This window comes from Plectropomus leopardus, chromosome 13 (genome assembly GCF_008729295.1).
Source record: "Plectropomus leopardus isolate mb chromosome 13, YSFRI_Pleo_2.0, whole genome shotgun sequence".
NCBI classification, from domain to species: domain Eukaryota; kingdom Metazoa; phylum Chordata; class Actinopteri; order Perciformes; family Serranidae; genus Plectropomus; species Plectropomus leopardus.
This window is the reverse complement of record NC_056475.1, coordinates 1,170,698-1,185,892: the sequence shown is the minus strand read 5'-3', so window position 1 is coordinate 1,185,892 and position 15,195 is coordinate 1,170,698. Positions and strand designations below refer to the sequence as shown.

The 15,195-nt window shown below is 40.3% G+C and overlaps 1 protein-coding gene across 1 annotated transcript in view; it reads left to right on the top strand.

The window, feature by feature from the left end:
• atp2a3 (ATPase sarcoplasmic/endoplasmic reticulum Ca2+ transporting 3) overlaps positions 1-15,195 on the top strand; it is a 60,862-nt gene that overhangs the window by 22,974 nt on the left and 22,693 nt on the right. The window contains 4 exon segments of the mRNA XM_042498814.1: positions 4,511-4,615; positions 5,754-5,892; positions 14,609-14,689; positions 14,890-14,975. Of these exon segments, the coding sequence (XP_042354748.1) occupies positions 4,511-4,615; positions 5,754-5,892; positions 14,609-14,689; positions 14,890-14,975 (411 nt within the window).

Sequence of the window (15,195 nt, the reverse complement as noted above, 5' to 3'; positions counted from 1 at the left end):
ACACATTTGGTCAGATACTGAATTGATGACACTGATCTGTGCTGATTGTAGAGGTCTTTCGTGTGTGAAGTGTCCATGTTTTTACAGACATGGATCTAAATGCAACTTGACCGGTGCCTGGAGGCATACAACGGTAAATCTAATTCTTTCCTAATATGGAAAAATTGAACATTTTCCAGAGTTTTGAATATCACACTGTGCTTGGAAAAAAATGAAAAGAAAAACACAGACATAATGGGCCATCTGTCGGTGTGTGTGCATGCAGGGTGTGAAGAGTGCAATGTTTAAAGCTGTAAGGAGAGATTTATTTTGGTAATGAAGCTCTTTTTTCAAAACCCGAACGTTGAGTGTCATTTGGATTCAGATTGCTTAATGAATGCGGTTAAATTTTCCACCAGATTGCCTCAATGAGCCATAAAACCCAGCAGAAATCCTCCAGTTCGGCTCGGTGGTGAAAGCAGCGGCTCGGTTATTCAGGCGCCGCTGTGAGAGTGTGCTGATTGTGTGAAGTGTCTTTTTGAACCATCCTCACATTGTTGCCCTCCATTCTCGGCTCAGTCAGAGGGGAGATTTACCGTCCCAAATGATGGGGAATGATGAGCTATCGACCGGGCTCAGGCTGCCGTGACGTGCTCTCCGCTGCTCAATACACTGCGGAGAAAATATACCCTTTTATCATTTGATAAGCCCCATCAGATCATGGAAAAGTAGATCATCTCTCCTTCTCTCTCTGTGTTGCTTTTGTTGTGCACTCGTTTCAGTTTCTGTACTTGTTGCCAATGACAAAATAACGAAAATATGAAGTCATTCTGTGCTGCTCTTTCTCTTATGATCTCCTAAATATATGTTTGGATGCTTATTACTGCAGGAAATGCGCAGTAACTTTAGTATTAGTATTCAGCTGCTGTCATAAGAAATGGCAAAAGTATAGTAATATTAGTGGATGTGTTATTGGAGCCAGTCCATTAAAATTAATTTATTCTTGCTTCTGTCTTTTAATTGTTAGGGCTTTTATATTACACACACTCGGATTGCTCTGCAGACAAAATCAAGCTTTAAAAATATCATACATTAATATTATTTTCTGCTTTCTTTGAATTAAATGGTAAATATTCAATAATTTTCCGAATGTTAACCCTTTAAATGTCAGATTTTTGTCATGATGGACCTATGCCCATTCTTGTAGAATGCAATATCTCGGAAATGCCTCTTGGGAATATTCTAAAATTTTGCACAAACGCCCAACTTGACTGAAAGATGAACTAATTACATTTTGATGGATAAAGGTCAAGGTGACTGTGATCTTTTCATCCATCTCATTCTTGTAAACCCGTTACATCATGAACACCTAGAGGGCATTTCCTCAAATTTGTCACAGATGTCCACTTGGTAACCTCATACAACATGTTTTGGTCATAACTCAAGAATTCATACGCTCAAAGTTCACACAAATGTATGATAGGATATATTATTGAGGCTTTGACATTTAATATCCAAGAGGTCAAAGGTCAAGGTCACCATGATTTTGCATCCATCTCATTCTTGTAAACACACTACCTCAAAAGCACTTTGAGGGAGTTTCTTCAAATTTGGCACAAACTTTCAAGTTGACTTAATGATTAACTGATTAGATTTTGGTGGCCAAAGGTCAAAGGCTAAGATCATGGTGAGCTTTTCTGTCTCAATCTTGTGAATGTGATACCTCCAGAACACCTTGAGGGAATTTCTTAATATTTGGCACAAGCATTCATTGGACTCCATGATGAACTTGTTAGATTTTGATGGTCAAAAGTCACGGTCGGTCAACTTTTTTTTAGAGGTAGATTCGTTAAATTTGGCACAAACATCCACATGGACTCAAGAATGATCTGATTAGAATCTGGTGATCAAAGGTCAAGGTGACCTCAAAAAATGTGTTTTTGGCCATAACTCAAGAATTCATATGCTCAAAGAAATTTCACACAAATGTCTAATAGGATATCATTTTAAAGTTCTGACATTTGCTCAGATACTGAATTGGTGACATTAATCTTGAAACTGTGCAGATGACGCAGACGTGAAAGCATGCGTGTTTTCACAGACATGGACATGGATGTAAATGCTCTGAGAAGCACAAACTTGCGGCAGTATTTCTACTTTAGCTGTTGATGTTCTTGTTCTGGTCCGCAATCATCCTAAAATGACATTGCAGCACCGAGAGGAGCTGATCTCACTGAATCCTTCTGCAAACGTTAATTTGTGCGTGATTTTTTTTTTTCCCCCGCCGTCCAAGAGCTTTGGTGTTCTGGATCCGAAGCGTGCTGCAGAACACGCTCCTGCAAAGCCGGGCTTCATCACAATGACAGTGTTTTAAAATTAGCTCAGTTCATCCAGTGTAATCCCACTGATTTTATTTCCCCGATGAGCCAGTTTCCTGCAGGGTTTAATTTAGTTTTACTGCCTCGTGTCATTTTAGGGCATCGTCCTGCTGATATTAGGCTGCCTACATTTATTTATTTATTTTTTTAACACTGAGAATATTCAGAATAATTTTTTAAATCATACCCTTCAAAACAGACTGATTATTTTTATTGCTATGAATGAAGTTTGAAAGCTGCATGAATAACAGTCTGCAGAGTGGAGCGATGAGTGCGTATAATAATTAGAGCTGGATGTGAGAGGTGCTAGCTTCCCGGAGCTCTGCAGCATCATTTCCAGTGTGAAATGTTTTGCAGCCTCTGACTGTGTTTACCGCAGAGAGACGAGCCCGGAGCCTCTGGCCATTTCCCAGCCCCTCTCCATCGAGTGCTTGGGTTGTGAACAGAGCAGAGCTGTGAGTGGATCTCTCCTGATCTCAGCCGCATTTTATCACCTGCTGCTGGCTTTGGAGGTCAGAGGGTTACTGCAGTCTGCACACCGATGATTCATAACCAGAGAATAGAGCACAGCTCTGCAGGTGCCAGGAGAAGCACGGAGAAAGACTGTAGAGCAGTTCAACTCACTTTAAAAGACTCAAAAATTCACAATAAAAATAAAGTGATTCATACTGAGAATTGTTTTTGTACCTTTAGTATACATAAAGCGCCAGAATGCATAAAATAGCATCAAAATAGAGCTTGTTTATCAAAAGAGGGTCAGTGAAGGATCCTCCACACCTCCTGACAGAAGTCCTAGCTAAGACCCTAATGTCCTAAAATCCCAGAAATGTCCCAAAATCCCACAAATATCTGTAAATCCTCAAACATCGTAAATTCTGGATGTGTCCTAAAATCTTTAAAACATTGTAAATCCTAGAATCTTTCTGAAATCCAAGAAATTCCCTTAAATCTTAGAACATCCTTAAGTCAAATTAATCCTAAATTGCTCAAAACATCCAAAAATCATAGAAATGTCCTGATTTAGAGAAATGTCCTAAAATCCTAGGAACATTCTAAAATCCTCAAAACATCCCAAGATTATAGAAATTTCAGAGAAATGCCCTTAAATCCAAGAAATGTGTGCTATGAATAACAAAACAGTATATATTAACAGTCCAGCTACAAAATTCTATTTCTGGTGGCCTGCCACAAAAAATGGAAAGCGTGGGAAACCCTGGATTTTGAGTGTCAAAGGTCAAGGTCAAGGTGTGACCTTGCATCTATCTCATTCTTGTTTACATGATATCTCAAGAAGGTCCAGAAGGAGTTTTCTCAAATTTGGCAAAATGGAATCAACTGAAGAATGAACTGATTATAATTTGGTGGTTAAAGGTCAAGGTCGCTGTGACCTCACAAAACATGCGACGGGAGGGACAGATAGACTCCAAAGTTATGAGTCTTTTTTTTTTTGTTAATTTTTTGGCAGCAGCTTGAGTTGCAGCACTTATGATTGATCAGGTGATCCTGTCAGAGGTGATTAGATTGACAGATGAGAGGAGAAGCAGAGTGCAGAGTGAGTGAATGCAAACTTTTAGACTGCGTCTGGTGTTCTGCAGTGACAAAACGCTGGTGACAACCGTGCGCTCGGCGCTCTGAGAGTGTGGTGCAATGAGTGACTGTATATATATTTTAATGCCGCTACAAAATCTATTTGTGGCAGTCGATGTTTTAATTAGCAGTCTGCAACAGAGAAATAAATAAATAGTTTGGGAAACCTTAAAGTTTAGCCGTTAATTATAATTGTGTTGTTTGTACAGATGTTCTTTGGCAACACTGTATTGTATGCAGTCATGCCATTAAAGCCACTTAAATTGAATTTTGATGTCCAACATTCACTTCAAAGCCACATGAGCACATTTCGTACATGATGTAACAGATGAAGGGGCATTTGAGTTAATCTGTTAGAGCTGTGGGGGAACATCTGACAGTGAGTTTGGGAATCCCCACTAAAGGTGGCACACGCTCACTCGAGCTGAGCTGCTGCTCCTCTGGTTTTCTCTCTTCATGTTTTCCTGTTTTCTCCCACACATGTTTCAGAGTCAGTCATCTGTGAAATATAACGGAGCCCGTGTTGAGTTTAACACGTCTGCGGATGTTCCCGTGTCTTCATGCAGGTGTTGGCTCTGTTTGAGGAGGGAGAGGAGACGACCACCGCCTTTGTGGAGCCTGTTGTTATTCTCCTCATCCTGATCGCCAACGCTGTTATCGGGGTCTGGCAGGTGAGATGCACTCGGTCACACAAACACACACACACACACACACACACACACACACACACACACACACACACGAGTAGCACTTCTTTCCATGAGGTGTTCACATGGTTACAACAGTGCTAAGAAGTCAGGAAACGTTATCCTGTCCACCAGCTGTTGCAGAATACATGGTGTCACTGTCTTTTTCTCTCCGTGTCCTCACCACGTCCTCACATCTGTACGTCCTGATGTTGCGATGAGACGAGGCTGACACCGTATCACTAGGGTCAAAACATAAACAAACCAGCGAGCTCTCGGTTCATTTGTGTTGAAGAAGAAGCAGGAATTTTTGATGCAAGTGACATAAATAGAGACGGGGCGTCCGTCGACACTTTGGGAAAGAAGGCGCGTCGCTCTGCTCTGAGTTTAGCACTCAGTGGAACAAGAGGATAACTCTTTAAACGCAACCAATGTTTTTTAATACCTTTAATTTATTCCCTTTAGTCACTTCATCCACTTTGTTTTCCATGATACAAACTCATTTCATTATACCATGATAATAAAATAAGACAGAGCACATAATGTAAGCATCTTGTATTAATTAAATTCCAGGATTTTTAAGTAACAAAAAAGAACAGAAAAGAAAATGAATTATTATATGTAAATACATAGGTCAAACTATACAAATATATGAAAAACATCTTGATAAAGGAAATAATCAGGGATAAGGTATAATGAAATCCTTGCTGTTAAATTCATCAATAATAGTTCAGAACATTTTGCAAGTCTTTGAATTTTCAAAACATTAGAGGCGCATTAAAAAAAAAACAGTTTTCTGAAAGTGAAGTTATAGCCACTAATATCCTAAAATCCCTAAAATGTCCTAAAACCTGACAAACATCCTAAAGTGTGATAGATCACTTAAAATCCTATAAATGTCTTAAAATCCTAGAAACATGTATGAGGTGCCTTGTCGGGCCCCGGCCTCCTGCCATTTTGCAGAAGTGCCCCCCCCCCCCAGAAAAGCAAGTTGAGTATCTCCGGTCTCGTGTGTTTGTGTTGCATATTTTTCAATGTAACAGCTCAAACTATTTATTTTAAACGTCAATTCACCAAGAAATTTAAGAAACTGTCCTCGGCATGACTTCGTCTCTCTGCACAGGAGCGGAACGCAGAGAGCGCCATCGAGGCGCTGAAAGAGTACGAGCCAGAGATGGGGAAGGTGTACCGCATGAACCGCAAGGCCGTCCAGAGGATCAAAGCCAGAGACATCGTCCCCGGAGACATCGTGGAGGTGGCGGGTAAGCCGAACACTCAGTGTCACTCAAGGGGACTCATTCACGCTCGGTGTTTCTCCGCCGGACTCCGGCTGCTGTCGCCGGCTCGCACAGCCTCGGCCACTCATTCATGAGTCTGGAAACACTGCTGGAATATCTCAGACCGGATTACATAAGAGTCTTTTCTCTGGGTGTGCAGGTGCCAGCACTGCTCTCCGGTCCTCTGTGTGTGTGTGCATGCTTTTGTGTGTGTGTGTTTGTGTGTGCATGCGTGTGTGTGTGTGTGTGTGTGTGTGTGTGTTTGTGTGTGTGTGTAGCTGTGGTCTACCTCTTGTATTTAAGGCCCAGTTTAATTTTCCACAGTTTTCCCTCCTTTTTCCTCGGCTTTCCATGCTCTCAGTCTCACCACCTGGACGCTGCTGGATGTTTGTCAGCTCCTCGCACACTCACACTCCCCCCATGTCACACACACACACACACACACACACACACACACACACACACACACACACACACACACACACACACACACACACACACACAGAGTTCCCCTGCTGTAAACTCGCCCATGTGTGGGCAGCCCTCGTCTAAAAATAGTCTTGTTGTCACTCTGGTTCCAGAACATCTGTGTATGCCAAATTAATGTGCGAGCGGCGTGCACACACACATGCAGCAGGAGATCACTTCGGCGTTAGCGCGTACCGGTTGTGAGAGTGTAATCCTCGGGGCCTCGCGTGGCTGGTGATTCGTCTCAGGCGGCTCGGGGCGATGTGTGGGAAAAGAGGAAGAGCTCAGGCTGCGTTCATTCATAATCGCAGCACGGAGGAAAGATTTCAGCACAAGGTTTTAAAAAATGAAAATCACCCATCCAAGTACAGGGTTCGTACGGTCATTAAAAACCTGGACAAGTCGTGGAATTTGCAGATAGCAATTTCCAGGCCTGGAAAAGTTTTGGAAAACTAAATATACCCTGAAACTTTTGGAAAAGTCATGGAAATCTGTGATAATAACACTGAATGTGTTCAATGACCATCGCAAAATTGTTTCTGTTTTTACAGTGTTTGACTGTGATAAATGGTGTCATTTTTGGTGATTTTATACAAACAGGCATGTTTGTTTAAAAGAGTAAGAGTAACCCAAAAAAATAAAGAAAAGTTAAAAAAGAAATGGCCAGAGTTTAAAAAAAAGAAAATTGGCTCCATGTTTGCAATGCATGTTCCCTTAAAAATCACCCAAATATTTAGAAAAAAAACAAAACATGGCCAAAAAATAAAAATCACCACAAAGTTTTCAAAGAAAAAAAATCCCCCCATTTTTTTCTTTAAAATCACAAAAAAATAAAACAAGGTCAACATTTCTATGAAGAAAACATACAAAATACAGCCATTTAAAGTTAAATGTCCCCCCAACCCAAAATAAATACGAGTCCCTGCTCAGTGCTCGTGAAAACGACATGCCTCTCCCATTTTTGCAACATCCCCTAATAAATAATGAACAGTCCCTTAGTTAGATTTAAATATTCAGTTCTAATCCTGTTCTGAAGTCATTATTTTTTTAAAATGATGTATTTAAAAAACAAAGAACCTATAAAGAGTTTAGCGTTTTTTTTTTCAGAAAATGTATGGTCTTTAAGATTTGCTTGAAAGTCCTGGAAATATTTGGAAAAATTGTGCGTGTGTGTGTGTGTGTGTGCGTGCGTGCGTGCGTGCGTGCGTGCGCGTGCGTGCGTGCGTGTGTGTGTGTGTGTGTGTGTGAGAGAGAGATAGATAACATTTGGAATTTGGGCTTGTTACAGCCGGCGTCCTCCTTCACTCACGTGCACACACAGACAAGCCCGCACAGGTAGCAAGCACCGAAATGAAAACACACCCCCCCCACCTCCCATCACTAACGTCACCATCAACACCAACAGCGTCACCATGGCGATGCTCCGTGGCCCGTGCGGCTCGTCTCGGAGACGCTGAGGTCCACAGGGGGGTTGGGTGGGATTTTAACGACACCTGTGATGACGGCAAGCAGCAGATTCGATTTAAAATTAACCATCTGCTGTTTGAACGAGACGAGATGTTTCTGCTGGCTGTCAGCTGCTGCGTCGCTCGTCTGTTTGTGTGCACACTTTTATCTGCAGTGTTTTTTATACTTCACCGACAAAATGATCATTTGATTATCAAACACTCTCCCTGTTTTACTTTAAATTCCTGAGGAAAATTTTGTTTTTCTCTTATTCGTCCAAGTAAAACAAAGAACGCAAAACAGAAATTTATGACGAAATGAAGTCATAAAGGTCCATGTTTAATGACAGCAAAATTATTATATTTAAAAATAACAACAATAATAATAATAATAATAATACATTTTATTTGTAATGCGCTTTACATTTGGAACAAATCTTAAAATGTAACAAAAGCATATTTAACATATAATAGTACTTCTACTAATTAATAGCAACCACAAATATTTTTACCATCACAATTCATAATCAATCTGGAGACTAAAAAAAGGTTTTTAAGGGTAAATAAGACATCAGCATGCATAAAGAAAGAGAAAAAAGAAAATCCCATCAAAAGAGATCTTGTTCACAGGATAGATAAATGAATAAATAAATACATGTATAGAGTGTCGGCTGATATATAAATATCGGTATTGGTTTCGGCTTTAAAAATCCAATATTGGTCGGGTTCTAACTTTTAAATATGTTTACCTCATTATTTGATGTTTTGGCAAAGATTAACAGAAGCATCTGAAACATTAACATTAAAACAAAAAAAAATCATATGTTCATGTTAATCAAATCACAATTTTTACTATTTTTGCAACTCTAGTCAATACATTTTTTAAATTTTTTTAAAGCATTCTGTTTCTGCTAGTAATACTAATTACTAGCAACAGCTAATACTTTTTAACATCACGATTCATAAATAATGTTGAGGGTAAAAAATAATGTAATAAGACACCAGCATGCATAAAAAGAAATTTAAAGAATATCATGTTCATCAAAAAAAAAAAAAGACAAAGAAATTCTTGAAGGAGGAGCCCTCTCGACCCCCCGTACACGTGTATAAATGAACAGAATATTGGCAGATATATATCAATATTCTCTAATATCTCTAAAAATCCAGCATTAATCAGGCTATAAGTTTTTTATTATTTAAAACTTTGATCACATTGAACATGAACATCTGAAACTGTAACATTATATATAATTTATATATGTTACAGTAGAAAGAGAAAAGCATAACTTCTTTTTTTAAAAATGAGCGTCTCCGTCAGAATTGGTGAGTAAACTGGAACACATCTCATCGAAACAAACGAGGAGGTCAGCTGCTTTGGCCAGACGGCGCTCTCCTTCCATTTGGTAAAAACTGGACTCCAAACAAAGTCTGTTGCATAACGTCCTGGCACGGCGGTCCCCATTCACGTGACTCGTTAGCGAGGTTTCCATCTCTTCAGGTCCTGTGCAAACCCTGAAGGAACTCCTGACAAACCTGACCGCCGCAGTCACAAACCCAGGAAAGTTCCAGTGGAGGCGAAAATCACAACTGTGTCGTAACCGTGGCTGGCATCGCCGGCCGTGTACCTACAAGGAGGCGGCGGAAAGTCGAGTAAATATATTTATTTCTCTCCTCTCTCGTGGTCTGTGGCGTCCTTTTCCGATACCTCCGTGCAGTTTATTTTACCCCCTAGCATCCAGTTCCCATGGAAGAACCAAAGTGAGGCACAGGAAAGCCCGGGAAATCTGGGAAAAGGAAAATATTAATTTGTTTTCTTTGTCACCATTATCCCCGCGTGTTTTTACTCACACATATTTTCTAAGTGAGAGGAGTGCGTGCTGCGGCCTCCTCCTCGGCTGTTTACCCCTGTTTAAAACTCCTTAGCAACAAGATTATGTCAAGCTGCTAAAAACACGACTGTGTGTGTGTTTGACAAAAATGCAGCAGTGTGCAGAACTATCACAGCTCTTCTTAAAGTAAACGTCGACAGTAAATGCTTTCTGCACTTAAAACAAGCTTCCACTTCTGCCTCGTCTTCAGCAGAGAGATTTACACCTACATGTCCAGCCAAATGTCCTCACCTTCTCTGCCTTATAGGGTAAAAAGACGAGTGATGAAGTGCCTTAAATAGAGTACAAAATACCAACAGCGGAGATAAATGTAGCAGTTTGAAAAATGCCATTGAAACGTAGAGATGTGGGAGTTTAGATCAGCCTAATAAGGTTCTCTTCCAGCTCACTCTTCTAAATTTATTTGAATACTTTAACAGTTTATTTGACATTTATTAACAGAAAAGAAGCTATCCTTGAAATCTAATTTAATCTATTACCAGCTGCTTTTTAGAAGGACACCTCAAAGCACAGATACTCAACTTTGCGACTTGGGGGCCACTTTTGCAAAATTACAGCAGGCCAGGAACCAGTCGCAGCAGCCCGATGCATGTTAATAAGATTTTAGGTAGGGCTGAGCGATATTGAATAAAGTCTAATCACAATTTTTTTTCATATCATTTGATATCAATATATATCACAAAATACATCAAATCAGTATTTCTGTTGAGCTTAAAGGTCCCTTTGACTCCTCAGTGAGATATGAAGATATCATCAGGTTATTTTTGGTCTCAATATTAATTTTCTGTCAGACATTGAACATGACAAATATACTGTAGAACAGCATCACCAGCTGGAGGACCTATTCTACTAAAACTCACAGAGGTCCAGTTACTAAAATTTTCTCCCAGCAAAGGTCCGAGCCGCATACCTAAAATCAGTATCACCATTAATTGAACATTTTATCAATCAATCAATTACAATTAAAGAACAATTATTTTGCTTTCTCCTTATTTTCTGGTTTGTGTTTTGCCCTCTGACTTCAACTTCTGTCAAACCTACTTCTCCTATAGCTGCCAACAGCCTGCCAACATCCCCAGTTAGAGAAAGGGTGGAAATAAGCTCATGTGCTTGTGGCCCCAGGCCCCCAAAACATTACATCTGCCCCTGGTAATAATAATGAGAGCTCAGCGCGAGCGGCCAGATGAGACATTGAGCGATGCGTCCTGGTGTTTCGAAATAATTCATCAAAGTCTGATTAAAGCTGAAACTAACACAAAGTCGTCTGTAGAGTCTAAAGAAGTCACTTTCACCTCTGCAGATGTGTCTGTTTCAGACACTTTGGTGCTGTGAGGAGAAGCTGCGCTCTGTCTGTCTGTCTCACTGCGCTGCTGTCGGACCATCAGCTGTTTGAGCCGCCATGATGAAATGCTGTGGCTGTCAAACACTCAGCTGTTCTACAGTCAAAGTCCTTCACTGCATTTGGTTCATGGCGGCGCTATTCTTATTATCATCGGCTGCTCGTGTTTTCTGTCAAAACATGGCTGGAATACGTTTTATCGACATTCTATCGACTACGTCTCATATTTCAGTCGAAGAAAAGTTATTTCACAATTAATATCGTTATCGTTTTATCGCCCAGCCCTAATTTTAGGACATTTTTTAGGATTTTAGAACGTTTACAAGTTTTCAGGACTCTTAATCTACTTATTTCTTGCTATTTGTGATCATTTCTCACCAAGTTGCTCATTGTCTTTCCACCCATGTTTCTGAGAGAAATGGCACCGATTTGCTGAGGTTTCAAAGGGTTGTCAGAGTCTCTCAGCAGTTTGGCTCTTCAACATGACAGTTTGGATGTCTGATTGAATTTCTGCCGTCTTCACTCACACTCTTCACATCTTCACAGTGAAAACTTTTCATCTTGCGCTGAAAACTTTATTTCTTGATCTCTCTCTAAGAGCTCCATCGTCTCCTCTTGACGTTTTCTCAATGTTCTGAGACCTCGAGGGGGAATTTCTCTCGTCCGACGGGGACGGAGACAGGGGACAAGAGACAGGGAGAGAGATAAAGAGGCTGCGCTGCGTGTGGCTGAATAGCCAGTGCTTCCATTTCCGTCTCTCCGCATTTCTGCGTCTGACACCGATGGGTGGTGAGAGGACAGGAGTGGGAGAGGCAGAGGGGGAGACGTGAGTGTTGTGTTGTGTGGGAGACGGCCGGGGGCTACAGGTTCACTGCAGCAGGACCGGCCGAGGGCAGAAAAGAGAGGCTTTTCAAACGCCTACCCACAGGCTCCTGCTCCCCGATCCACTCTGTGCCACGGCCTCCCACAGACTCTCTCCATCTGCTGCCGGAGAAAAGTATCCTCACACAGCCACGCAGACGCTCCAGAGAAGCAGTCTGTTAAATATTAGAGCGTTCAGAAATTTCCATGACTATTATTTAGAGTGCATCGAGTATCAAAAGCAAGAAAAAAATATTAAAGAGGACCTTTTTAGAGGTTATTTTAGGTTGGAGATTCTGCTGGTTTACATGTTTTAATAGTTAAAATACTTCATTTTTCTCATTTTCCTCATGAATCAACACCAGATTTCCTCTCCTGCCTGAGCCGCTTCGTTTTCACGGCAGCGGAAATGAAATGTCAAACTTTTGTTGTGGTTTAGTTCACACGACAACGGTATTCTGGAGGCCTGAAAACGCAAAACTTTATTTTTTCCCAGGGGGTATTTTTTGTATAATTAAAAAAAAAAAAAACGGCACCCCCTCTGTAGCAGTGTAAGCTGCACAGATCTGTGAGAACAGTACGCCTTTATGCACAGGCGCGTGGTCTTCTTCTGTGGTGTGTCATTACAAAGTTAAACCGCCCACTACTGGCCTGGCGTGCTTACTACAGCGTTTCTGATTGTTTTTGCAGATTCATGTACACGAGGATCGTTTTCACAGTGTTATATGAACGCAGACTTTTTTTTAAAAGCGCAAAGGAGAGACTTTTTAGTCTCTGCTTTTGTGCACCTTTTTGTGCAGTATTTTGATGTGTGAGCATATTGGTGCAATTTATTTTGAAAATGTGGGAAAACGAGCAAATTGATAGAATTGTTCCACAAACTGCAATAAATTAGTAGTTTTAGATTATTTTTTTTTTAAAGTGGAAATTGCCAGGGAAAATCTATACTTACTATGTATACTTACAGTAATACATATTTAAAATGAAGTCACAGAAATATTATAATTATTCAGGTAATTTTCTTTTTTTCATTTTCAGGTAATTTTCTTGTATTTTTCACTAATGTCTTGCTAATTTTTGGTTCAGATCTTCTTCTGTTGCTCTTTGCTTGTTTTGAAAAGAAGTAATGCCAATATGCTTGAGTTTCAAAGGGTTAAATCTGTCTTTCTTCTGCTCTGAGATCATCAGTGACCACATCAAAACATCCATTTTTCACCTGCCAGCTCTGTCAGGCTTCTGTGAAAATATTTCCGCTGAATGCTCGTTGTCTGGCTCTGACAAAGACGGAGCAATAACCTTTTTGTTTTTGGAGGCAGCAGAAACTTCTGATGTCCCGGCTCTGAAATACAACTTTAATATGCGGCCTTATTAAGCAGACAGTGCAGACTGTGGTGCAGAAGATGATTTAATGCGTGTGCAGATTGTGTGTGACGTATGTGGGGACGTGGTGTGCAGAGAGAGTGAAGACAGAACAAAAGAGGAGAGGAAATAATCAATCATTTGAACGCCGCTACGTGACTCCATCAAGGTTGTATCGAGCCGTTGTTTACCTGCGGCTGCAGCTCCAGCTCGGGCCGATTGTTTCTTTGCTCAAGGATTTAAAGTGTGAACACGGACGTGTGATTCGGCGTTACAGTGTTCACCTGCAGAGTCACAGTCCTGAGGGCTTCAGTCAAACCTGCAGAGGACAAACGTGGTGGAAGTTCATCTTGTCCCCTTCGCCGTCCTGCTTTCATCACATGTGGGATGATGGACTTATTTTTAGAAATGCTGGCAGCCTGGCTGCAGGTGGCTGTTGTTCAGGTTTTAACGATACTGCTTCACTTTTTCGATGCTGCGTTTTGATCCTTAGGATGTCTTATTGGTTCTTTTTGTTCTTTTTAATAAGAAAAAAAATGAAACAAAACAAGAAAATAATCACAAACACAAAGGGGGGAGACAACATGAAATGTCTGTATTTTATATTTATTATTTTTTCAGCTGATTTTTAAAGGAAGACATGTAAGACATGTTTTCTTTAAAAAAAAAAAAAACATTAAAAAGATTTTTTTTTTATATATATATATTTTTCAGTGATATAATTTTTTCTTTAAAAAAAATTTGGTGGATTTTTTCTCCAAAACTTTAAAATAAATTGGTGGTTTTGTTTTTCTTTTTAAAAAAAAATTGTGGATTTTTCTTTCTCTCTAAAGTTCTTTTTTATTTGAACAGTTTTGCGATTTTTTTTTTGTCTTTAAAGATTTTGGGCATTTTTCTTCCTTCATTTTACTTATGTATTTTTCTGGGTTTTTTTTCTTTAAAATTTTTGGCAGGTTTTTTTAAATTTTTTTTATTTCAAAATTTTGAGCAGTTTTTCAAGTTTTCTTTTCTAAAGAAAACGTGCCTTTCAACCCCATCTGTTTTCTCACAAAATAATCTCTAAAAAACAGTTTTTCATCGCCAGAAACTGAAAAACCAGAAATTATTGTAATTTCTGACACTCCTTGAACACATCATGTGGGACAAATTCAAAAAAATGTAACCAAATCTGTGCTTAAAAAAGTAATGTTTCATCAAAATCACGATTCTGCAGCACCGCTGAGTCCAGCGTCTAAGAGCTGCTCGCGTTGCTGCAGACTGACTTTAACACACTTGTAGTCTTTTTTAATTTATTTCATTTTTTTAATCCAAGCCTGTTTATTTTTTCTTTTATCTTTCAGTTGGTGATAAGGTGCCCGCTGACATCAGAGTGACCTCGATAAAGTCCACCACCCTGCGAGTGGACCAGTCCATCCTCACAGGTATCGCTCTGACCCAGTACCATCCTTCACACCATTGCATTGACTTAAAAACCTAATTTTGGTGTTTGTGGGAGCATTTCTTGCCTCTTTGAGCTGTGACCCAGTTTGGCTCCGTCTCTGTCCAGTCGTCACGTTGTCGCTGTGATAATTACGTGTCACATTTCCAGATCTAACCCCGCTCGTCTGTCTCTCTTCTTTAGGGGAGTCGGTGTCCGTCATCAAACACACGGACCCCGTTCCTGACCCCCGAGCCGTCAACCAGGACAAAAAGAACATGCTGTTTTCTGTAAGTGCGTCTCCTGCAGCTCGCCGTACATCTGCCGCCGTCAGATCAAGAGACGAAGCTGTATGAGCCTTCGTTTCGTCACATAGTTCTCAGAAAGCGTTTTGCTTCTGCAGCGATCTGAAGGCGTCTTAACGTCAGCATGTTTGACCACATGGTTGTCAGAAAGGCGAGCGGATCCCAAAATGAGGTGCTAAATACAAGTTCTGCTCAATTAAATGAA